Genomic DNA, 25,074 nt, shown 5'->3' with positions numbered 1-25,074 from the left:
TAGACTTTGCTAAAGCTTTTGACATCATACCCCACAGATGGTTACAATTGCAAGTTAGGGTCAATAGGTTTGGAAAAGTCTGTAAATAGATAGAGAACTGGCTTAAAGACCACACCCAGAGAGTAGTGATTAATGATTCATGTTCTGAATGGTCCAAGGTTAATAGTGGTGTCCCCAGGATTCAGTGTTGGGACGTTTACTGTTTAACATCTTTATAAATGATATAGAGTTTGGGATTAAAAGTACCATTTCTGTGTTTGCAGATGACACCAAACCATGTATTTGAATTAAGTCCATACAGGATGTCTATATTCTACAAGCAGACCTGAATTTAATATAGATAAAATTAAAGTTATGCACTTGGGGGCTAACAACATGCATGCTTCTTACTGTCTAGGGGGAATACAGTTGGGGGGGCGAGTCAGAAAAGGATCTGGGGGTTCTGGTAGATCATAGACCTAATAACAGCATGCAATGCCTAGCTGTAATATCAAAAGCTAGAAAAGTACTTTCTTGTATCAAAAAAGGAATAGACTGCAGAGATGGAGACATAATCCTGACCCTGTATAAAGCATTGGTCAGACCACATCTGGAATATGCAGTGCAGTTTTAGGCACCAGTTCACAAAAAGGACATTGTGGAATACATCTAGTGCGGCCTCTCATCCCCCGATCACTAGATTGCTTCCAGAGGTGTATAGAGCAACACCAGTTATATGATATATGGAGAATTGTAAACCCCATGGGTAGGGATTAAATTTTTTTTTCTCATCTGCAACAGATGTACTCACAAATAGACCATTTTTGGCTGAAACATATTGATCTTGGACAGGTCACACAATTCTCTATAAGCAATATTGCATTTTCAGGCCATGCTTTGGTTTTAATAACGCTGACTCTTTTCTATTCTTCCCTTAAGTCATGGCAAGAGAAATTAAAAGAATCTTTAATCTCCCCTCCTATTGTAGGTAATTCCCCCACCTCCTAGATTGTAAGCTCTTCGGGGCTGGGTCCACTCCTCCTGTGTCACTGTTTGTTTTCGTCTGTCATTTGCAACCCCTATTTAATATACAGCGCTGCGTAATATGTTGGCGCAATATAAATCCCGTTTATTATTATTATAATAATAAAAATAAATAATCCCTTAACCTGTCTTGTGAGCAGATCTGGCTACTGAATTGAAGCATTATTTTCAGGTCAATACCTCTTTAAAATGTTCGCCCACAATAGTTTAGGACGCTCACAAAACTGTGATACGAGGTCGGCTCTTACGACATGGAGCACAAATTAAAAGGGAGAGACAGGCTAAAATGTATTTGATACTAAAAATAGGGGTCTAGATAGGGATGTGGGCAAAGAATTGACATTGCTCCATCAAAAACTAGCTTCTTTGTGGTTGGGTAAAACCAAGGTGGCCATGATCAAGTGTCATAGAACATACTACCAAGATGTAAATAAGTGCGGAAGCCTACTTGCTAGGGCACTAAGGGGGCTTAAGGCACGTACACGTCTCATTTCTTTTTTCCCCTAATGGCTCAAAGATTTATTTAGTCAAAGATATTGCGAAAAAATTCAGGAAATTTTACGCCTCCTTATATAATTTGAACCAACATAACATAAATAGACAGATACAAGCTCTTAAACAGAAAAAAATCAGACAATACCTCTGAACTTTAATTATACCAGTGTTGTCTGAATCAGAGGCTAACAGCTTAGAATCCCCAATAGTTACCTAGTGGGTTAGGTTGAAAAAAGACATAAGTCCATCAAGTTCAACCACTAGAGAAATAAACATATCCCAGATTTAAAACCCTATAAGACATAGTTGGTCCAGAAGAAGGCAATAAAAAAAACTGTGGTACAATAACAATCAAAGAATTTCAGACAGCTATTAAGCTGACCAATACAGGGAAAGCACCAGGCACAGTTGAGTTTTCTCTTACCTATGATAAAGCATATACTGATACCTTGGCGCCTCATTTTGTGGCGGCTTTTAACTCCATACTACATGGGGCTGAGCTACTTAAGGATGCTTTAGGAGCATTATTTACAGTAATTTCCAAACCAGATAAGAACCCTGCTGTATGTGGCAGTTATAGACAAATATCGCTACTGAATCAGGATCTCAAACTTTTTACTCGAATATTAACTATCTGCATTTAGAGATATCTCTATAAGCTCATCCATTTTGATCAGGTTTTTTTTTCTTTGCCGTCCAGGGAGGCCGGGGACAACTCCTCATGGAGTAATAGGATACACTCAGCTCATAAACAATGCAAACCAGCCTTATTTCTACCTACAGAAGCGGAAAAGGCATTTGATTAGGTTGACTGGGATTTCATGATGCTAACTCTAGAACACATGGGTCTTGGAGAAAATATGTTGCAATGGATCTAAACAGTTTACTCAAGCCCTTCCACGTCCGAGTCAACGGGAAGATATAAGGTTGAGGGGTGGGGTTATTCACTAAGGGGATTAGATGAAACTGCCAAGCCTGTAATTGAATACATTAAATAGAAAGAGAGGATAGAGAGCAGGCTTCTGAGGCAGACAGGTATTTAGGAGATAAGGTACGTCTAAAAATGTTTTTACTTTATTTATCAATAGTACAACAATTTAACAAAGCACATGGATACAACTGAGATTCGTTCAGGTCTTATACTTTCAAAGCTGATTTAAACCTTGTTAACAAAATCACATAGGTAAAAGGATTGTTGATCTCTTAGCCCGAGACGTTTCGCCCATTGGGGGCTTCCTCAGGGGATTTTTAGAAATCAGGGTGCTACAAAAGTGTACAATATAGGTACCGTCAGTATCATATATTACATTTATCTTTCACATTGCATCTCCTTAAAGCATATATTAATACAACTAAATTCATGAATACTCTTTTATTCTAACTTCAAGTCATTTTTTTAGTATACAACAACATATGTGTCATTTTTGCCTTCCTACCTTACGGGGGGGGGGACGGGAACGCCCCTTATAGGGACGCAGATTTGATGTGCCCAAAAAGCTGGGTATAGGAGACCAACTCCCTCCCGTTTGAGCACCAGAAATTTTCAGGTGTTCAGGGCTAGCAGAACTGGCACTTCCTTAACCCTGGTCCATTGCTGGTGAGGACATATTTGGGCAACACATAAAAATCCTGTTCTTTTACTCCCCCTGCACAACGATTAGGAGCTATAACCCCTCCTTCTAGGCGGATTTACCAATCAATAACATGTGAAGGGCGTGAGCGCCCTTGAGACTCCCTCCCCAATCTGCACCTGCACAGACATCATCCGGGTGGAACTGACAAGCGCCCACAACTCTATCCGGTGAAGGTGGAAGTACAGAACGTGAGGGGGGGGTGGAAGTCCTCTCCTCGCCTCTCTCACTAGATCTACGGTGCAGGCGCATGAACCTGCGCATGCGCCATAGTTACTATGACTTCCAATAGCCATCTTATATAAGGGGAGATTGCCAGCAATGTCAGTTTCTTCTCTGACAGCCTACTGGCAATTTTCTCCCTTATCATATTCAACAATGTAAGTACAATCATTCTAGTTCTTACTCCTATGGAACTATCCTAACCTTTGTCCTATCTATTAACCAGTCCAATACCCTTATTTTATTTTAGTCCAGGTCTGCAGAGTTGGAGTCCAGGAGTTGGAGACAATTTTGGGTACCTGGAGTCGGAGTGGATAAAAATGTGCCGACTCCTGATAAATTTAAATTATAATAAAAAAAAAACAGCAAGTTTGAATGTCCTATTTCACAAACAACAGTCATAATTAAGTACTTCTATGATGTAAGAATAAAGCCCAGTGCATAGTTGTACTTCCACCAGTGTGAAGTTTAGCTGAGCTATTATACAGCCTGACATTCACATTATTGTAATCTGGATTATGTACATTACAAAAAGTTATTTCATTTAATTTCAGATATAATGTGTTTAACATGTTCATTTGAGTGTAAACAAGTGTAATGATATAGGTGTAGGTGAGTGCTATGGCCTGATGTATGTTCAGGTGTCCTGTCTGCACTCTCCATATATGCTCCAATCCAGGGCTGAACTTTAACATAATTTTGCACACCACCTAACACTAGGAGCTTTCCACTGCCCTGTCTTCAGCAGAAGATCAGCAAACAAAGATAAAGGCAGCAGCGTCTGCTCAACTTCCTCTGTCTGCCTTAAAGAGCTTAGAAGAACTTGGAGGAACAGCATTTTGGATTCAACTGTAAGTGTGCATGTTTATTTTAAAACTGCATGGCTGCTTGTGTGTACTGCGATGGAAGGCTGTGTGCATGTTTCTGGATAAAACTGCAGGGCTATGTGTATGTTTGTGTGTATGGAATGTATGAATATTTGTGTATAGTGCATATTGTGTGTATGTTTCTGAGTAAAATGTAGGGCTCTGTGTTGTGTGTACGTTATATATGTTTGTGCATGTTTTTCTGATTATTTTGTGTCAATTGTGCTGTATGTGTGTGTTGTATGTATGTTTGCAATAGTGCAGGACTATGTGTATGTTTGTATTTAAATCAAAGAATATGCTAGTTAGTATAACATTTTATATTTATGGTTTAGTGAAAACGGCACCTTATTCACAATAGTAAAAAGTCTGTCAACAAACATGATAAAGTCTGCTGTTTATGAGCACTTTACATTATGAAGTGATGGGAAACATTATGTGTGCCAGTTTATTCTTGAAGATGATGGTGAAAAACAATGTGATGCAATAATTAGCAGTTTCAGTGGGTCTAACAAAAATGCACCTACAAGAGCATCAAATTTAAAAAAGACACTTGCAGCGTTTTTATCCTAAAGTGTTGGAAGTTGTGAATAGGAAAGATATCAATGAAAATATTCCACCTACTTCTGGAATAAAACTGTTCAGAAATCTACTGGAGGGGCGTGGGATCGCGATGGCGGCGTGAGGCAGTCTTTTCCTGAGCTCCCGCCGCCTCCACCGATTTTCTCCGTCTGGCAGCCCCGAGGAAAAAGGAAGCCGGGTTCCAAGAGAGCGGGTAAGGACACATCCTTAGCCCACTATTTTACCCTGCAGGGCTTGTCTGCCCCCGCAAATATGGCGCCCAATATGGCGTCGGCCAGCTCTTCTCCCTCTTCCTCCTCCAGTGTAGGAGCCTCTGCAGTAGAGCCTGCAAGCTCCGTGTTACATATACCTGCTACTCTTTGTTTGCAGATGGCTCCTGGGATTCTGCCTCCCCAGAGCCCAATCTTACTCACACTGCGCAGCAGCTGCCTGTATCCCAGGCCACGCTGCAGGAACTTTTTGCTGCACTACCTACAAAAAGCGATTTGGAAAATATGTTGGCCAGGCTTGAAGGCTCCATACCTGCGGAAATGGAAGCAGTTAAGCAAAAGGTGTCAGCTGTTGATACTAGAGTAATAGCCATGGATTCTTCTGCTAGTGCTATGCAATCCTTTGTGACCACCCTGGAATCTGATATGGGCCACATTAAATCACAGCTTAGCTCCCTACTGCTCCGCACTGACGACTTGGAAAATCGCAGCAGGAGAAATAATGTACGCCTCAGGGGGATCCCTAATGCGATGGCTAATGCTGACCTACATGCCACTTGACTACCATTTTTAACATGCTTCTTGATCGCCCATTAGATAGGGCCATTGAAATTGACCGGGTACATAGAGTGCGCAGTGTTCGTGACCGCAGCTCAAATTTACCCAATGATGTGTTATGCCGGGTTCACTACTACACTTTAAAGGAGGAGATAATGAGAAAAGCGTGGCGACTAGGTCCAGTGGACTTTGATGGTGCAAGTGTACAGTTATTGCCAGATGTTTTGGCTCAGACCTTGCGTATGCACCGTGTCCTCTGCCCACTGCTGTAATTGATTCGTTCCGTGGGGGCATTTTACAGATGGGGCCACCCATTCCATGTCATAGTGACAAAAGGAGGAGAGACATTTGCCCTACATCGCCATACACAGCTCCCTGTGTTATTTTCTTTGCTGGGTGTGGACCCAATTGTAATTCCTAACTGGCTGGACTTTCCTACAGAAGCAGCGGCCTCTCTGCCACGGAACCGCAGGAGGCAATTTCCCCGGAGATCTGGGCGTGTTGCGTCACAAGGAGAGAGGATCACGCTGGGCCCTACGGCCAATGAACTTTGATTCTCACTCATTTGTGCCTGATGCCTATCTGGGTTTGCTGGTTTGTCCCCTTGGGAAATTGCTTGCTGACGAATATAGTATTACCATTGCAGCTGAGCTGATCTATGACTTATGTTTAATGCAATTTTACTACTGCTAACATGTTTTTTTGGAGTCTATTTGCCTTGTTTGATGAGTACTCTGTGCCTACCCTCTGTTGACTTGATTCCTGCGGTAATGTATGTTTGTTCTGCAAATGCACTTTTTTATTTTTGTTACCTTTTTTGTGGTACATTGTAATGCTGGAGTATAATGAGTACTATGTTTTCTCACTAGCCTGATGGCGTGTACTTATGGTGAATGCTCTTAAGATGTGCTCTGCAAAGCAACCTCCTGTTATGGGAATTACATTCCTCCCATTGAATTTCGAAATGTCTTCTGGGAATGGTTAGATAGCCTTAGAGGACCGGGTTATCATACTGCGGTAATTGCAGCAGTGTCTTCGGTGCCTTGGGGGGTTGCCGGTTGTGGCCCCTTTCTTATTTAGCTATTTGCATGGCTTTATTTCCTGGATACTGTGGCGGGTCTGGCGACCCAAAGTACAACTGATGGCTCCCTATGGGGCGACGGCCATATGAAAATAATTAGATGCTTTAGGTGTTTTGTTCTGTGCCTTTGTAACATGTTGGCCAGGCTGGCAGGCTTCACATGTGCAGATTTGGAAGCAGTTAAGCAAAAGGTGTCAGGAGTTGATACTAGAGTAATAACCATGGATCCCTCTGCTAGTGCTATGCAATCCTCTGTGACCTCCCTAGAATTCGATACAGGCTATGCTAAATCATAGCTTGCCTCCTTCCTGTTCTGCACTGATGACCTGAAAATGGCAGTAGGAGAAATTATATATGTATCAGGGGGATCCCTCATGTGCTCGCTATGGGGTGACGGCCACAGGATGATGCTGGACTGCTTTAACTGTGCTGTTTTGTGCCTTTCTGCCCAGCGAAGCTCAGGGCTTTTGCCATGGTGCATGCAAAGTGCTATTACTCATAATATGGGTATGTTTACTACTAATATTGGTTGGCAGATTGATTGGTCCACGGAGGGCGGTGGCACAGACTTAACATAACCTACTGGGTTTACCCCCGGGGTGGTGCCGTGGGCACTGTTTGAGCCTCAATGCCTATTGCTGTTGGTGGTGTTGGGGGCGCCGCTGGCCATGGACTACTCTGAATTAATGTTAATTAATTAATTGTATACGGGTCTATGCACGACTATATGTTTGTTGCATGTTTTTAAGGATAGATGTGCTACCCTAGTTGGTTTCCTCCTTGTTTCTGATTTTCCTGGGGAAGCAATGTTGATTTATTTTTAGATTGTTCTCTATCTGAGTCTGCGCTATAGGCGGATTTTGGAATGATAGTTAATAAAATAGTTGCAGTGGAGGCTGGTGGAGCCATGCCTCTGTCGAGTTCCACTACCCCCACTTGTCTGCTCCTCTCCCTAGTGGTTAGGAGCTAAGTACTGGTTAGTATTACATTACTTGTTGGGCTTCGGCTGCTCGGCCGGAGCACTTTCCACCTCCCTATCTCTATTCACTCCTTCTCTTCTTCCCCTCCCTTCTTTCTTGTTTTACTCTCCTGTATCTGTTCCTCTCCTCCCGACTCTAAGTCCAAAGGTGTTAACATATTGATTGATAAATCCCTCCCTTGGACATTAGTTACTTTGAAGGTGGACCCTGAGGGGCGGTACCTCCTAGTTAAGGGGAAGATTCACACTAGATTGTTTACTCTGGTTAACCTATACCTCCCTAATACTAACCAAGTGTCTTTTTTGGAGGAGTTTCTTGAGGTTGCTGATATGTTTACAGAGGGAGTTTTGGTAGTAGGGGGGGATTTTAACTTTGCCTTGGACCCAGCCCATGATGTGTTTAGGGGGGCTTCCTACCTCCCTTGTTCTGTCTTACAAGGCCTGAAAAGCCTTTTGCACCTCCATTAGCTAACTGATATCTGGAGACTACAGCACTCTAGCGAGCTTGACTACACTTTCTATTCTCCTGTCCACAAAACTTACTCGCGTATAGATTTTTGTCTGGTTAAACACGATGCAATCTCTCAAGTACAAAGTACAGAGATAAGGAATATGACATTCTCTGACCATGCACCGATTTCGATCACGATATTATCTGATGCTTCCCCCCCTAGGGGCAGTTCTTGGTGTCTGAATTAATCTCTCTTATCCTCTGGGGATTTTGGGACTCACTTGCAAAGAGAGATATTGGCCTTTTTCGATAGGAACGAAGCATCTGTCTCTAGCCCCCTGAATGTATGGGAAGCCCATAAATGCTATTTGTGCGGTTTATTAATCCAGCAAGGCCATAGGATTAAAAAAGAACGCCAACAGCTGCTGAGACAGCTGCTTCAGGATCTGTACGTTCTGGAGACTAGACAAAAAAGTGACCACTCCCCAGACACGGAGGCACAATTAGTGGAACTGAGAGGGAGAATAAATATGCAGTTCTGTTCCCAAGCAAAGTCCTAATTAGACAAATGCAGGGCGTTTTTCTATGAATATAATTACAAATGTGGGAAAGTGGTAGCGCGTGCCATAAAAGTCAAAAGGGCCCGTACCTTTATTCCTTGCATCAAGTCGAGTGCTGGTACCCTTCTGCATCGTTCTCAGGATATATCTGATGCCTTTAAGGAATTCTACTTCAAACTTTATAATTTAAGGGAAGCTCTGAGGAAGGTCCCTTGGACGCAGTTGAGACACAGATACAGGAATACCTAGCGGCCTCCGGTATCCCTAAGATTCCGGAAGAGGCCCTGGCAGCTCTAGATGCTCCTATTACTTCAGCAGAGTTACAAGCAGCTGTAACGAAAGCACCCACGGGTAAGGCCCCAGGCCCCGACGGGTTTACCCTAGGCTATTATAAGCGGTTTCTCCCTCAACTCTCCACCCCCTTTTTGATGGCCTTCAACGCACTCTCTCTGGAACACCCATTGCCTGCTGACTCCTCCAGGACCCATATCACAGTCATCCCAAAACCAGATAAAGATGCTACATTGTGTGAACTATCGCCCGATATCCCTTTTGAATTGTGATACTAAGCTTTTTTTCTAGCATCTTAGCGCGAAGGCTAACACCCATCCTGCACCGCCTCATTCATTCAGACCAGAGTGGTTTCCTCCCATTTAGAGAGGCTAGGGATAACATTACTCGCACGCTGAACTTGTTCCACCACGTGACTGTACACCAAATTCCTTCTATGATCTTCTCGGCAGACGCCGAAAAAGCATTCGATCGCGTGAACTGGACATATATGCACCAGGTTCTTAATTTTATTGGCATCCCTAGCAAGCTGTTTACGTGGATAAACTAGGCCCTCTATAGGAACCCTACCGGGGTTCTTTCCTGTCCGTTCTCTATTACAAATGGCACAAGACAGCGATGCCCATTGTCTCCCCTACTCTTTATTCTGCTCCTTGAACCCTTGCTAGGCCATATTCGCAAGAACCCAGATATTAAGGGTGTTAGGGTAGGTTCCTTTGATCACAAGGTGGCTGCATATGCGGACAATCTTCTCTTTTATATTACTGTTTCCCAGGTGACCCTTCCCAACTTACTACTAGAGTTGCGTGGTTATGCTCAGTTCTCCGACTATAAAATTAATCTATAAGAAACAGAGGTGCTGGACATTAACCCCCCTAGCATTCTAAATCTGTCATTTTTTGATGCAAAAAGTGATCCTATTTTTTTTGCGTAGAAATTTTTGTTTATATTGTCTCCGCAACAATTTTTTCGATAACTTCATCAGTCAAAAACAACTTCAGGTATGCCAGGGGGTCGTCGTATTCAGCCTCAATTTTCATCCCAGGTGCGCCGGTGAATGGAAATCGTGCCGCCTGGTCCGCATCAAGGTCAATAGGACACCATGTGCGCACAGGTTCAGAATCGTCGCTCAGTTCACATTCGCTGTCCGATGATAAATTTCCTGGTGAATCGCTATCGCTATTGCTCGATTCCACAAAGGACTCCAAATGGCTGATCTCAGCCTCCGGGAGTAGGGGATGATGTCCCCTACTGCCTGCTCCCTGCTCGCATCACCCGGAGATCAGCCTCCGGGTGATGCGAGCAGGAGAGTGAGCAGCGGGGACATCCTCCACTCCCGGAGGCTGGAGCGCGGGGATAAGGTAAGGGGGACCCTTAAAGGTACCCCGAGTGTGACTCGGGATTACCGGTTTTTGCAATTTTTTCCACCCCGAGTCACACTCGGGATTACCGCTAGGGGGGTTAACTTATGACCTGAGTTACGGAAAGCGTTAGCACCCTCCTTCCCGTTTAAATCGGCTCGAGGTTTTGTCAGATACCTGGGCACTAATATCCCTGCTGACATTAGAAGAGTTGTAGAATTGAACTTTGTACCACTGCTTAACATCATATACAGCGATCTCCAGCGATGGCGGCAACAGACTTTTTCTTGGTTTGGCCGATGTAATATCTTAAAAATGAACATCATGCCACGTCTTCTCTATTTACTGCAAATGTTACCTGTATGTATTCCTCTTCATTTGCTGCATAAAATTCGCTCTGAATTCCTGAGATTTGTGTGGAACACTGAAACCCCCGTCTTAACAAATGTATTCTTCGACTCCCAAAGGATCAAGGGGGGCTGGCTTTCCCTGACCCAATACTGTACCATAGGGTGGTACATCTGACCCGATTGGTAGACTGGTGCAGACACGCCAGCTTTAAAAGATGGGTGACCTTGGCCTCTCTCTTGGCCCGCTGGAGAGTATATGTGTAAGTGGTGATCCCTTGAGAGGAGTGCTTTCCCATACGTATAAAATGGTATAGAACCCCCGATCGGCTGGCGAAACTTTTTCCACACACTAGCTCAGAGTGTTGGCATTGTGGACAACACACTGGTACGCTGTCACATGTGTTTTGGACCTGCCCTAGTCTAACTTCATTCTGGGCGGCTGTTGCTGATATTGTGCAAAAGCTGACAGAGGTGTGGATACGGGATAAACCGGAGCTTGCTCTGCTTCATATATCCGCAATGTCGAGGAAATGCTATAAAAGGTCGCTGCTGCGCCATCTATTAAATGCGGCCAAGGCCTGCATCCCAGCGCTGAGGAGACAAACTGCTCCGCCCACTGTGCAGCAATGGTTGAAAGGTAAACGATATTCAATATATGGAGGAGCTTATGAGTGCAGGAGACCGCTCTACACGCAGACCAATACGTACCTGGTATTATTGGGACGATTTCAAGACCAGTGCAGATTATTTGCGGCTGCTTCGCCCTCTACCGTGAAACTATGGCACCTCCACTGCTTATCAAGTCTCACCCCCCCGCCCCCCCTCTTTTCCTTTTCTGTCCCTTGCCAGCCCCTCCCCCCTTTTTTTATTCTTCTCTTTCTCCCTTTTTCCCCTCTCTTTTTCTCTATTTCTGAATATAAAATCAGTAACCAGTGAAATTTGATAGAAGATTGCTTACTGTTCCAATGGGAGTATTGTGTGCGTATAAAAGTTATTGGATATGAATATTTCTACAAACTGTAAGCTCCCTCATGTTTTTTGTTTGACAATGTCTTTTGTATTTACCAGTTTAAATTATGTAAATGTCTGTTTTTATTGGTTGCTAATAAAAAAATAAAAAAAAAATCTACTGGAGACCAAACACAACTAAGAAGATTCTTTATATCTGACAAAGTCACCATAACAATGACACCAGAAAAATTAAAAAAACGCATTATTGAAATGGTAGTAAAGATTAGTGTAACACTATCCTTCTTTTCACAGCCAGCCATTTTAGGATGCAGAATGGATAAAAAATTTTGGTGTTTCTCTGGAAAGAGAAAGTATAAGGAAACATAATTGAAAAGGCCAAATTTAAAAAGGAAGAACTACAAAAAGGCATTTTGTTTTCATAAAAATGGATGCATGCACACGTCACAGAGTCAATTATTTTGCTATTAATGTTAGATTTGTTGATGAAAATCATAAAACAATAACGCAAATCTTGGGAGTAAAGGAGACCCAGGCACATCACACCAGTGACTACAGATTATATGTTTTGTGACAGATAATACTTCTACCGTGTTTCCCCGATGATAAGCCATCCCCATTAAACAAGCCACCCCCTGATTTTTGCCCAAAACAATAAAATAAGCCACCCCCCGCAAATAAGACACCCACCGATACCTGCGCCTGCCCGAATCTCCCATTCAGGTGGTACGGTGGGTAACTGTGTGCCTCTGTGTGACTCCGTCAGTGCTGGCTGCAGTGCAGAGCGAAACAGAAAGTGACTACAAAGGCCCGCGCACGCGCCCGCGACTCTGCGCCAGGAAGGACAAGCAAGCTGCTGATCCCTGCCCTAACAGTGTCTGTTACCCAAACCCAAAAAAAGTGAATCAGTGAACAGAAGGGGATAATGATAGGCACAGAGTGATCAGAAGGGGACAATGAATGGCACATGAGTGATCAGAAGGGGACAATGAATGGCACAGAGTGATCAGAAGGGGACAATAAGTTATTAAGCGAGCACTTGCATTCAAGTCCTTTATTGATGATATTGATTTCTCTAAATACAATCTTTCCAACATGATTGCTATGGATGAAACTGCAGTGTTTATGGGCCAATCATCTCAAACAACAATTGAACAGCGGGGTGTCTCCTCAGTGTACGTTCCTTATATTGTACGTTCTTGATATTGCAATAAACAAGCCATTCAAGGACAATCTGCGCATGGAAATTAATGACTACATTGAAAATAGAATGGAGAGAAATCAGCGCGGAAACTTTGTGAAGCCTAAACTGCAAGAGGTTGTGACTTGGGTGAAGAATTCATGGGAGAAAATCACTGATCGTTGCATTGAACATGCACTACGACCAGGCTACCTCGATAAGAACTACTCATTTAAGGACAGTGCTATTGCTAAACATGAGAGATTTGGTCCACTGATTCTAAAAGAAATGGAGTCAGAAGTAATTGACCTGGAAATTCAGAGTGGGGATTGTTATGATGATGTTCCAGAAGATGATGACTTGATTGTCATTGAATAAATGTCTAAATGTACCGTACCATACTGTAGATTGTTGTACATGGAAACAATGACACCGTAGTAACAAGAAATTGGATGCACAGTTTGTCTGGCTATGCTGGTTTGTGATGACAACTATCGTTATTACTGTACCATATACAGGTAATAAATTTCCTTTTTTTTCAACAATAAATGTGTACTGTAGTCTTCTTCATGGAAAAATAAAATATCCCCCTGAAAATAAGACCTAGGGCATATTTTGGGATTTCAAAAAATATAAGACAGTGCCTTATCATCGGGGAAACAGGGTAATATGTTGAGCACAATTGAGAAAATGAATGAAGTAGATGAAGAAAGTGACAGACAGATAGAAAATAAAGGAAGACAGTTCTGCAAATATTGGAGAAAGCAAAGAGAATAGCGACATTTTGGATAACATTGTTGAAGAAGCATCTACTATTTAACATATGCGTTGTGCTGTTCATACTCTGCAACTTGCAATAAGGGATGGATTGAAAGATCGTCATGCAGCTACTCTATTTGGCAAATTGACTGTTGCAGCCAGGGCCCCTAAAATAGATGCCATTTTGAAAAGATGTGCAGGAAAAGGAGCCATTTTGGATCAAACAACACGCTGGGCAAGCACTTATTTGTTGGTGTTTGCTTGAAATAAAAGACTTTCTTGAAGAACTGGACAATGAAAAGTTTTATTAACTGAAAGCCAGTGGACACAAGTAAAAGCACTGGAAAATCTACTTTCTAACCCCTTTACTGTCACCAAGAGTTTGCAATCTGAAGATTTACTACCTGGTAAATTTATTTTGAAATTGAAGAGCTTGATATATTGCCTGAACAAAAGTGGAGGGTTAATAGCTGATGGCATTGTATATTCAATAAGGAAAAGAGAGAATCTCTTACTGGATAATCAAATCTTGTTAGCTGCTATTTATGTTGATCCAATGAGCCAAATTTTGTTGAGAGATGACCAGACTGATAATGCAAAAAAGGCCCTCTATGATGTAGCAGTTTGCATGAAGGGATTACTACCTGAAACACCACCACTGGATGAAGCTATAAACACTGGTAACTCAGGATCATCCTCTTCAAATAAAGAATTAGACTTTGATTCCTACTTGGACAAAATGGAACTTTCAACAGTAAAGCAACGTTGCATATGCGTGAAAGATAAACAACCAGAAAATGTCCAAATAAAGAGATTCCAGCAGGAGTTTTTAACCTCCCTAGTGTTCTAATTCCATCCAAATGTCCATGCAAAAAGCATTACATTTTTTTGCATGGAAATTTATTTTACATTGTGGGCTATAATTCTTAAGCATAACTCACCGAAATATGTTCTTTATTCAATACATTTAATAATAAACTTTAAATAAAAAAACAACCAAATTCTGTTAAATGAATCCAAAACAAAATTATTTGAATTTTCTGCCGATCTTCGCCCCCGCACCCATGCGTGCACCAACATCACCGAGAAACCCCGGAGATCGTCTCTGCATTGTGCGGCTGAAAAACGAAGAAGACAGCCGTGTCCCCAGGATCTGCAGGGAACAGCAGGACGACGGGCAATGACAATGGAGCAAGGTAAGTAGTTTTTTTTTTAAAAAAAGGGTAAGGTTAAAGCTACCTCGAGGGGATTACCACTGGAAGGGTTAAAGAATTAAAAGAAGTATAAAAGTATGATCACTCATCCAAACTGACTGTAGAAGAAGCCATCCTTGTTTATCCTGAGATTATTAGTGATGGGCTAGAACCATACCAGCAATGCCAAGTCAGTGTTGAAAGACTATTTTCAACTTTAAAAATAATCAAAGCAGATTTAAGAGCTTCTATGAAAGTTTCTTAGAACAACACTAAATTGAGTTAGCTTTGGATTGCATTTAGCATTCAGCTATTGTACTCTACAACTATATTCCAAGTCTAATATATAAATTGTTTTAATTTTTCCAGATTTTGTTTTTGTTCATGTAGTTAAGCTTTGTTTTTGTTTTTGTTTTAAAACTACCAAAGAATGTTATTATTACATATTTTTAAACTGGTAAAATTCCTGTTCTTGATTTATATGCTTGCTATGCTATTACTTTATAGCCACTTGATAAAACACAATAAATAAAACCTTATTGTTTTCATTTTTTTTGTCTTTTGTTTAAACTGGCCAATACAGTAGAGCGTCAGCTTTTTAGCCAGTAGTTCTGGTTAAATGCTGTGTATGTTGCCTTCCTTCAATCAACATTGAAATTATATTAGCATATTACAGGGTTTCTCATTTTATCTTCACACTTTTGCATTCAAAGTTCACAATTTTGCAACCAAACTTTACAAAAAAAAATTTAGACCCCCTAATTATTCATAATCAATACATTTATTATAAAATTAAATATAACACAATATTTTTATCATAAACGTTTTTCTCAATAAACATTAAATAAAAATATGTAGTAATTAATTTAATAATTTATTTATCATTAATGCTTTCTCCTCTTAGGTATTTAGGCAAAAAGCTAAACATTTGTGTATAATAATTTGAGCAATCCTGCTCACTTATTGTTTCAAATACACTATTGATGCTTTCTAATAAAGCACCCAAATTAATTAGCCTATTTCTTCTTACTACTTCTTTCTTTTTAGAGAACATGTTCTCAACAGGATTAAGAAATGGAGAGTATGGTGGTAAAAATAGGAGGTGGTGTCCCTTACTTTCAACCAAGCTGTTTACCTGGCTAGTTTTATGAAAGAGGACAATATCCATAATGAGGATGGCATGCTGAACACTATTTTCACTAAAAACATTCAAAACCTCATCAATAAAATTGAGGAATGCTTCTTGATTAAATGCTTGTGTTTGTGACTTAAAGTGGAGGATCCCATTTTTATTCCTCACACAACAAATTGAATAATTTCTGGAACTCACTCCAGCCACAACATGCACCGCCCTTTTCCCAATAGGAGATCTTCCTCTTTGGTTCTCATTGAGATGTTAAAACTTACTTCATCAAAAAAGTAGATGTTTTTTCCATCTTCCTTAGCAATGAGATCAAGGATTTTGTTAGCATAGCTAAGTCTTTCTTGAAAAGAGTGGGAATCCTTGTGCCTTGCAGGAATTAAAAAAAGTTCTTTTTAATGACCATTTGGATTTATCAATGCATCTATCTATTGTTAAAATAGATACAATAATTTTAAAATTTTATAAAGAAAAAACATAATAATTGACAAATCATCAATTTATTTTCATATGATTTTATTAATGTTTCTTGAGAAAAACTTTTATGGTAAAAATATTGTGTTATATTTAATTTTATAATAAATGTATTGATTTATGAATAATTAGGGGGTCTAAATTTTTTTGTGAAGTTTGGTTGCAAAAGTGTGGATAAAACGAGAAACCCTATAAATACAGAGGAGTCGGAGGTACCAGAAACTGAGGAGTCGGAATCAGAGTCGAAGCATTTATCTACCGATTCCACAGCCCTGTTTTAGTCTCTCTGACATACTAAACAAAAGTACCGGCTGGAAGATCCCCTTTATCATACACAAACAGACATACTTATAAGGTATGTTTTTTTCCTTTCTTTTTCCCCTATGGAAACCCCATGTAGTACATATAAAGGTGCTACAACCTAGTAGTCTATTTAAATGAACCCAATTATTAACAATTTTCCCACTAATTTTTTTAAACTCTTTTTGCAGTTTCTTCTGACTATATAATATACAAGAATACCTTTGGAACCACCCCTTATACTACACACACTGATACATAATTTCAAGGTATTTTTTCCCCTCTTTGCACTATATATACCATACAAAATCAACATAATTTCAGTAATTCATGTAACTAATCAAAATTATCTATTTGTTTCATAGACCAACTGCTAATTATACCTATGTTTAAATTAATAATTAGTAAAAAACTATTTTCCTCACCTACATCACAGTAAATTTCTATATTCAGACATAATATACATTAAATGTATCCAATTCAAGTGATTGATATATATATCTGAACCTATTCTAATACATTGGTAACCAAGTCCAATTAGGCCATATAACTTGTCCTGAGTCACTGACAATACCAATAATCACTACTGGACTACTTTCTTTGTCCCAATATACCAATCCTCCTTATAAAGGTATGATAAAACTTATTCTACTCATTTTTGTACACTTCCAATAACACAATTTGAACTTTTATAACTGTTAAAAGGTGTCTTTTCCACATTATCCCTTTAAGTAAACATTAAATATATTGCCAGCCACTTGGACTTCTATGTGAATGATACCTATAACTTTTAAAAAGCAAAGTAAGTCCATAATCTTTGGTTAATATATTTTCAATTATGATCAAAAAATAATAAAAAATATCTATAAGCTATCACTAAGCATATGCTTTACCAGTATGTTTTGATCTCTTCTAATATTTGATACTGGCTGTACTTGTATTGTACACTTTTGTAGCACCCTGATTTCTAAAAATCCCTTGAGGAAGTCCTCAATGGGCGAAACGCGTCGGGCTAAGAGATCAACAATTATGTTACCTATGTGATTTTGTTAACAAGGTTAAGTTCAGCTTTGAAAGTAAAAGAGCTGAACAAACCTCAGATGTTTCCATGTGCTTTGTTAAATTGTTGTACTATTGATAAAGTAAAAAATAAAAATTTTTGGAAATACCTTATCTCCTATATAACTGTCCGCCTCAAAAGCCCGCTCTCTATCCTCTCTTTCTATTTCGACGGGGAGATATCTGATCCTTTTCTAATCACCAATGGCACCAGACAGGGTTGTCCCTTGTCTCCCCTAATCTTCATTTTGATGCTTCATGTTTTGTTTTGATTGGACCAGTACTTCTAGCAGTTCGGTCCAATCAAAACATATCTGGTCTGCACATCGGAGGCGCTGACAATGGCGGCCAATGCAGATGATTTAGTGTTTATGGTTACTAACCTGATCATATCAATAAACAATCTACTCCAAGTTATTCAGGAACATGGTTCATTATCGAACTTTAACATGAATTATTCCAAAACAACCGTTTTAAATCTCACTCTGCACCAATTACTACGAACACAACTAGGAGCCACCTTTGTATTTTAAATGGGAAAATACTGCCATTAAATATCTTTGGATTTAGCTTCCAATGGACCTAGAATAGACTTAGAACACTGGTTTTCATTGACACTCTCCAGGCTACGCCGAATACATGTTCTTAAAATGATCATTCTACGAAGGATTTTATACCTTTTACAGGCTATACCCTTTCTTTTACTTTCCGCCCTCTTTATTCTATATTTTTACTAATATCAAACTTTTATTTTTATAAATATATATATATATATATATATATATATTTTTTATTTTTTTTTGAGCTTTATTGGCCTTGTTGCTGCCCTCCTTGGTCTGTCATACTTACCAAGTTTTGAAAGAATTCGCCTCATTAGCCTAGACCAGGCATCGGCAAATCACGGCCCGCTGGCCATATAAGACCCATTAGGCTTTCAAATCCGGCTCGTTGAACTCTCTCTGCGGTCCATGGCTCTGGCCGGTGCCCCCCCCCCCCGAGCGGGGTTTAGGAAAAGGATCCCGCTGGGGGGGTGCACTGGCCAGAGCCGCGGACCATGTCCCCTATACAAATACCAGGCCCGGGGAAGTAGGCAGAAAGCCAATCAACCATTGTGACTTGATAGCACTGTATTCTTTCCATGCAGGTCTATTATTCTAAACATGGTGCTTAAGTGCTATGAACCACTCAACTACAATTGCAACTAAGTCAGAGATTTCCGACCTGCATTCAACCTTGGAGATCCCTTTTTGGAGATCCCGATAGTACTGAAATTAATAGGTTTTCTCCAAGGACTAAAACCTGTGCTGTGCATAAAGACCCATAAGATACCAGTTATTTTTCAAGCTGCCCTGTATTTTATTTTTTTGTGTTAGCTTGTGTTGAGCCACTGCGTTTACCCCTTTCTAATGCCATGGAACCCTGGCTCGGGGGAGACGCTCAGTACCGCTCACTGCTGCCTGGAGCCAAATTTTCAGATGCTACTGTCCGAGAGACTGAGTGGCTGGCGGGGTGCCATTTTACTAATATTATTATATTTTTTTCATATATGTATTTTTTAATTATATTTTGAGTATGTTCACTCAAGGGGCGCTAGCAAATCACTCCTTGATAAAGTGGGCTCTGACCCAAAAAAGGTTGGGAACCTATGGCCTAGACTCAGCCTTTGAGAATGGTAGGACACGTAAGTAGATATATTCTTTTGTGGAGTTTGATATAATTTAAATATACACCGCATAGGTTTTTAAATTCATTTTCTTGTTTTGTTATTTTAGGTCTCCTAATTCCTGAAGAAGCAGACTGGTTTCCGCAAAGCGCGTAGAATACCTGAATAACATTCTTTAAGAGACCTATCATGAATGTTTTTTTATTTGACGTAATATTCATAAATAAATTGTTTTTTAATGTGGTTTTTTCATTTGTGAATCCGACTATTTGTATTAATATGACTTAAATGTTGCAGATAGTTTTGTGTCTCTCTTTTTTCTCCTTTCAGTCCCTACTTTAACAAAACTAAATGTTTTTGCTAGAACTGGGTTCTAATGCAGTCGTTGATTTTATTCAGAAACGTAACTCATTTACACATTAATGAATATTCATCATGTATTTCAGTACTTGTGCTCAGCAATGTTCATTACATGTGAGATATCTATTTAAATGGATAGTCTGGAGCACTGCATTTATTATTACACTGAGTTAGATCGTGTTATAATACTATACGCATTCCCTCTTTCCTAGCATTAATTAAGATTTCAGAAAGTGCAATGGAATTGCCAGTACCCGTTTTTAAAAAAAATTAATTTGAATATTAGCACCCTTCCCACTTGTAGAAATTGCAGTAGCATTTTTTCGCGTTTAAAGCCTATTTGTACCCTCTCGATTCATTAGTAAATGCAACCGGGCTGCATAAATCAGAGCTTTTAACTTAATATAGCAGACCACCTCCCCTGCACCCTGACTTCTCCCAAAATTATCAGTCAACAGCCCCCTTGTTACCCAAACATTATTGTTGAATATTGGTATGCGTTGTTTTGGGATGGTAAAGTCTGCCAGGGTATTTCAACCGTTGTTGCTGCCACATCTTAATCAGGCTTTCACTTAGGCTTTTATTTCTGTATGTGACACCCCCCCCCCCTCCCCACCCCCTTAAAAGAGATTTTCCCCTCACTTCCTCTACAAGAAATGAGAAATACAGAAGTCACCTGGACAGAATGTAAACTGAAATAAAAAAATAAAATAAATAAGAACTTTATTAACCTTTATTTTTTGTCTATATGCCCCCTTGGGGAACGTCTGCAGCATTTTTAACAGCACATAACTATGCACGTTTTGATGTTGCCGTTGCATTGCATGCATCAGGAAGGTACGTTGGAATGCCATTAATAGCACTGTATTGGTAAATTATCCTAACCAGAGCAGAATAGTGTGAATTGTTCCTAACAGGTTCTATCCATTTATTGCTATTTATTACAGTTCTTTTACAGGTTATGTTCCTACTTCTCTGGCAGAAAGTTTTCTTGGCATTCAGGAGTTTTACCATTTCTTACCCCTGAGCAGGAATTGTGTTTGAGGCTCAATAAAGGAAGCTGAGCCAGCAGGAGCCCAAGAATGAGTAATGAGAAGTAATTTCCCATTTAAATTTCTATTCTAAACACCTTCCCCACTAAACTATTTACCAAAAGCACCCAATTCTATTCCAGAAATAAACGCTGTGTTGAATCCATTTCAGAGCAGAAACTCTTTGATCCGTGTGTAAATTCTCTGAATACAATACAGGTTTGTGATTACACCACAATCAAAATTTAATTGCCAATATTGCCTAACACAAAATGCTGTGTTACATTTGGGAATAGCCTAAGTCAAATTGAAAGCCTTTACTACCCTTCGAGCTGATCCCTGTTTACCAGGAGGTGTGTGTGTCTGTGGGGGGGGGGGGGGGGGTGGTATGAGTAACATAATTAAAATTCAATGAGTAAATTCTGTAGTTACATATTCTTCTAAGGATTAGAATAAATCTTCTTTAATTAGGAAATGAGACATCTCTATATATAGGAGAAATATAGTAAATTATTGCCCCCATATAGTTTGTATTATTGTTGTGTTTATTTTAAGGGCTTGTTTGCATGAGGAGTTTTGCAGTGGTTAAAGGAGGGCTGCACTGTCTGCCATCCACCGATCTTCCTCTACCCCATGCAGCTTATCATTAAAAAAAATTAGCATTAGCATAGAGAGCATTGGAGGTAGAACCCACATTTTCAAATGCTACTTGCGATGTCTGGAAGTTGGCTTCTATTCAAACCACCACAGAAACAAATGTCTCTGCCTGCCACCCGATAGAACAATAGGCAACATGGTCAAAGACGGTTGTGAAATGGTAACTGCGTAACTCACAACCATTCATGTGAACAATCCCTAATACTGAACTTCAGGCAAATGGTCAAATTCACAGTTGAATTCTATTCATATAAAGGTTTTAATTTACTTGTGTCTCTTTCCAGTTCGGAGGTTTACAATCTATAGACATCAGACAACTGGGCTTTACACCCAAATTTTCCTACTACAGATAGTAGTTAGAATGAAGAAAGCAGGGTTTTTGGCACAAAATAGTGTTGTATTGTATAGTGGTTAGTCAAATATAACAATACAGAGCATATTCAAACAAGTAGGCCACAATAAATTCTTGTGGTCTCTGCAATGTCACTTAGGCCCTAGAAGGCACTATACATGCGACATATATCAAGTAACACACATAAATTGCCATACGTATTTGAACTTAAACTTGGCTTCCTCAGGGGAAGCGGGACGTCAACGACTATTTAACGCTTGCAATGATTACACGTGGTCTTGTTATGTGGTTCAATGTGCTTTATAGTAGAGGTTGGTGAGACAGAGAGCTCCACGGCACGCTGATAGCCACAGTACTCTTGCTGCTCTTATTTACCCTGGGAGTAGAGGTTGGTGAGACAGAGAGCTCCACGGCAGGCTGATAGCCACTGTACTCTTGCTGCTCTTATTTACCCTGGGGACTAACACTGATACAGATCCCCTAACCATACCTGTTGAGATCCATACTAATTTGCTCCAGTACTCAGTGTCCCACTGCAACAGATATAATATCCATATATATACCTAAAAACTATTCTGGGAGCTCTCAGTCTCAACTGAAAACTCACTTCTACTATTAAGCACATTGAATCACATAACAAAACCATATGTAATCACTGCAAGCGTTCAATATTCGTTGACGTCCCGCTACCCTTGAGGAAACCTAGTGTAATTTTTTTTATATAAAACAATACCGATAACAAATTATTAGTAATAATTATGTATCTGCTCTGCATTCAGTTTTATTGTATTCTTCCTTTATAATGTTACAATATTAGGTGTCTACTTTAAACCCAAAGTTTTTATCTTGGCCTGGAATGTATCTTTGACATCTGTTAGATAAAATGTTACTTTCCCTGAACACATCCATCAGATAATTCCCAGAGAATTACAACACTGAATATAAAGCAATTTTAATGGTGTCAACTGTGCGTTCCTGTGGGCTTCTAGTAGGAAGAAAGTGGAACATTGTCACCCCTGGGACAAAGCAATAATCTACTTGTTGACAATAAGAGACACACAAGGAAACCCTATCCTTCTGACCATTTTGTGAACCGACCAACCAGGGAGGAAGCTGTCAGCCCTTCGCTGAATCATACTTGCCCCTTTTCCTGTGATTTCTGGCATTGTATTGTCAGAATACAAAGGGCTAGACACCACCGTGATCCTGAATATTGCAAAAGGCGTTTCAGGGTTCTCTGCAGCACATACATAAATAAATTAAAGCTGACAGCTTACATAACTTGTGAGGTAACAACACACACTGCCTATTCCAGCAGAGAAAATGTCTCTCTTAGGTGAGAACTATTCTACGTGCTACCCCAGTTAGTTATGGTATGTTACAATAGTATGCAATGCAGCCTAAATTACCTATACTAAAGTGGAACAATAAGAAAGGTTAAAAGAACACATTGGTGAACTCATTTGTATTTAAGAGAGCTAAATACGTGCACCAGAACATTAAAATCACCAACAGGTGAAGTGAAAAAGATTATCTGGTTACAACGACACCTGTTAAGACTCCCTCCCTAAAGGTTAGTCAGGTCTTAAAAAGTTAGAACTGGGGAAGTGGATGTCAGGATCCTAAAGTCTCTGACAATGACTAATTTGTGTTGGCTCCACAAACAGCAGGTCTTATGGGGTATTTCTAGAATGTGGTTAGTGCCTACCAAATGTGGTCCAAGAAAGGATAACCAGTAGGGATCCAAGGCCCAATTACTTTTTGATACACATGTGGGGGGCGGCTAACCTCTCTACTCCAATCCCACAAAGGACCTGCTGTATCACAAAATACTAAAAAAAACATAGGCTATGTTCAGACCTGCATTAGGAAGTAATGGAACCGTGCATCTCCAGGTGGCTGGCTACTTGCCAGCTGCTTCGCCATCTGCACCTATCCACTAGTTACTAAAGAAACAGCATTGGCACATTTTACAGCACGCATCAGGGCACACATTGCATAGCAACTTTATGTTTATGGGGCCACAAATGAGTCAGAGAGACAACAAAGGGTGGGATCTTCATTTAGTAGGGGCAGAGATGAAACAATGCATTGCAAAAGTTTAGCAACCAAATAGGAGCAAACCCATATGCAAGGGTAATTTAAAAATGTCAGGCAGCTGATATACAAGCTGTTATTAAAAAGGAACTGGCTATAAAATTCAGCAACTGAATCCAAACCAATGAATTTTTTGTAATGGTGCAAAAAAAGAGCTCTGAGATATGAGTTATTAATCTGGTAAAATTACAGTAGTAGGAAGTGATTGTTTTGACCACAGCAGGTATAAATGGCTACCAGTTACAAGATTCTTTTTTTGATCAGCTCTGTTTGCTCAACACCTATGGTCACCAGTGATGTCACTTTGAATAGTTGCTGCTTTTTAGTTTCCAGACTGTCCACTTTTTCATCACATTGCAACCTCGCCAACACCACAGGAGAGTCAGCTGCATGACTCTAAAATGGTGGTTATCTAACCACCACTGTAAGAGGGACTTCTTTCTATTGGCCACCAATTTAAAAGCTTTTTTTTCACTGATCCTAAAATATTTATTTTATTAGGGGTTTCCTGAGGATTGAAGAAAGAGAAAGGCTGACCTAGACAGTTTCTGTAAAATGACTGGAGAGGATGGAGACATTTTCACAAGGCCTGCAGGTGATCTCTGTATAAAAGGAATAGTCGGGGTGCCAGCATGTAAAGGGCGCTGTCAGACACTGCCTGCAACCCCTGTTGTTCTATAGCTAGTTTGTCAAGCAATCTTCATGTATATTAGAACAGATTGGGTCCCTTGTGACATGACGAGGCTGAGGTACACACAACTGGGAATAGCTGTTAATTTTATCTGCCTTGGATATCACTGTGACTGAGCAGTAACGTGAGCCAAGGCCTAGCTTTGAGTCAGGCAGCGGGGGGGGGGGGGAGGGGATTTATTATGACAGAGCAATATCTCAGGAAAACATGGCAGCTGTGCAAAAATGCCATGCTCACATTGCACCGTGACGCAGAACTGCATCTGGTCAAACAAAAGCCTTTTTATCAGATGTGTCAGGTTTATTGAAATCCTTACTGCACTTCTTCAACCTGTAACAGGACAGACAGTTAACTATAGTGCCATTCAATATCCATGGAATCCAAAGAATAAAATTTATACTATTCCATATACCAGCCTTAGTTTTCCTTTGGTGTTTATTGCGGTTTGTTTTTTAGTTGAGGAGACCTGGCTCATAAATTCGTCATTGG

The 25,074-nt window shown here is 40.2% G+C and overlaps 1 protein-coding gene across 1 annotated transcript in view; it reads left to right on the top strand.

Annotated features, from left to right (window-relative positions):
- PNPLA7 (patatin like domain 7, lysophospholipase) overlaps positions 1-19,653 on the top strand; it is a 265,796-nt gene extending 246,143 nt beyond the window's left edge. The window contains exon 36 of the mRNA XM_072429361.1: positions 19,507-19,653. Within this exon, the coding sequence (XP_072285462.1) occupies positions 19,507-19,515 (9 nt within the window). The 3' untranslated portion in view covers positions 19,516-19,653. The remainder of the gene's footprint in view (positions 1-19,506) is intronic.
- The last annotated feature ends 5,421 nt before the right edge of the window (positions 19,654-25,074 follow it).

This window comes from Pyxicephalus adspersus, chromosome Z, assembly GCF_032062135.1.
Source record: "Pyxicephalus adspersus chromosome Z, UCB_Pads_2.0, whole genome shotgun sequence".
Taxonomy (NCBI): Eukaryota; Metazoa; Chordata; class Amphibia; order Anura; family Pyxicephalidae; genus Pyxicephalus; species Pyxicephalus adspersus.
The sequence above is the reverse complement of the archived record's forward strand: the minus strand, read 5'-3'. Positions and strand labels throughout refer to the sequence as shown.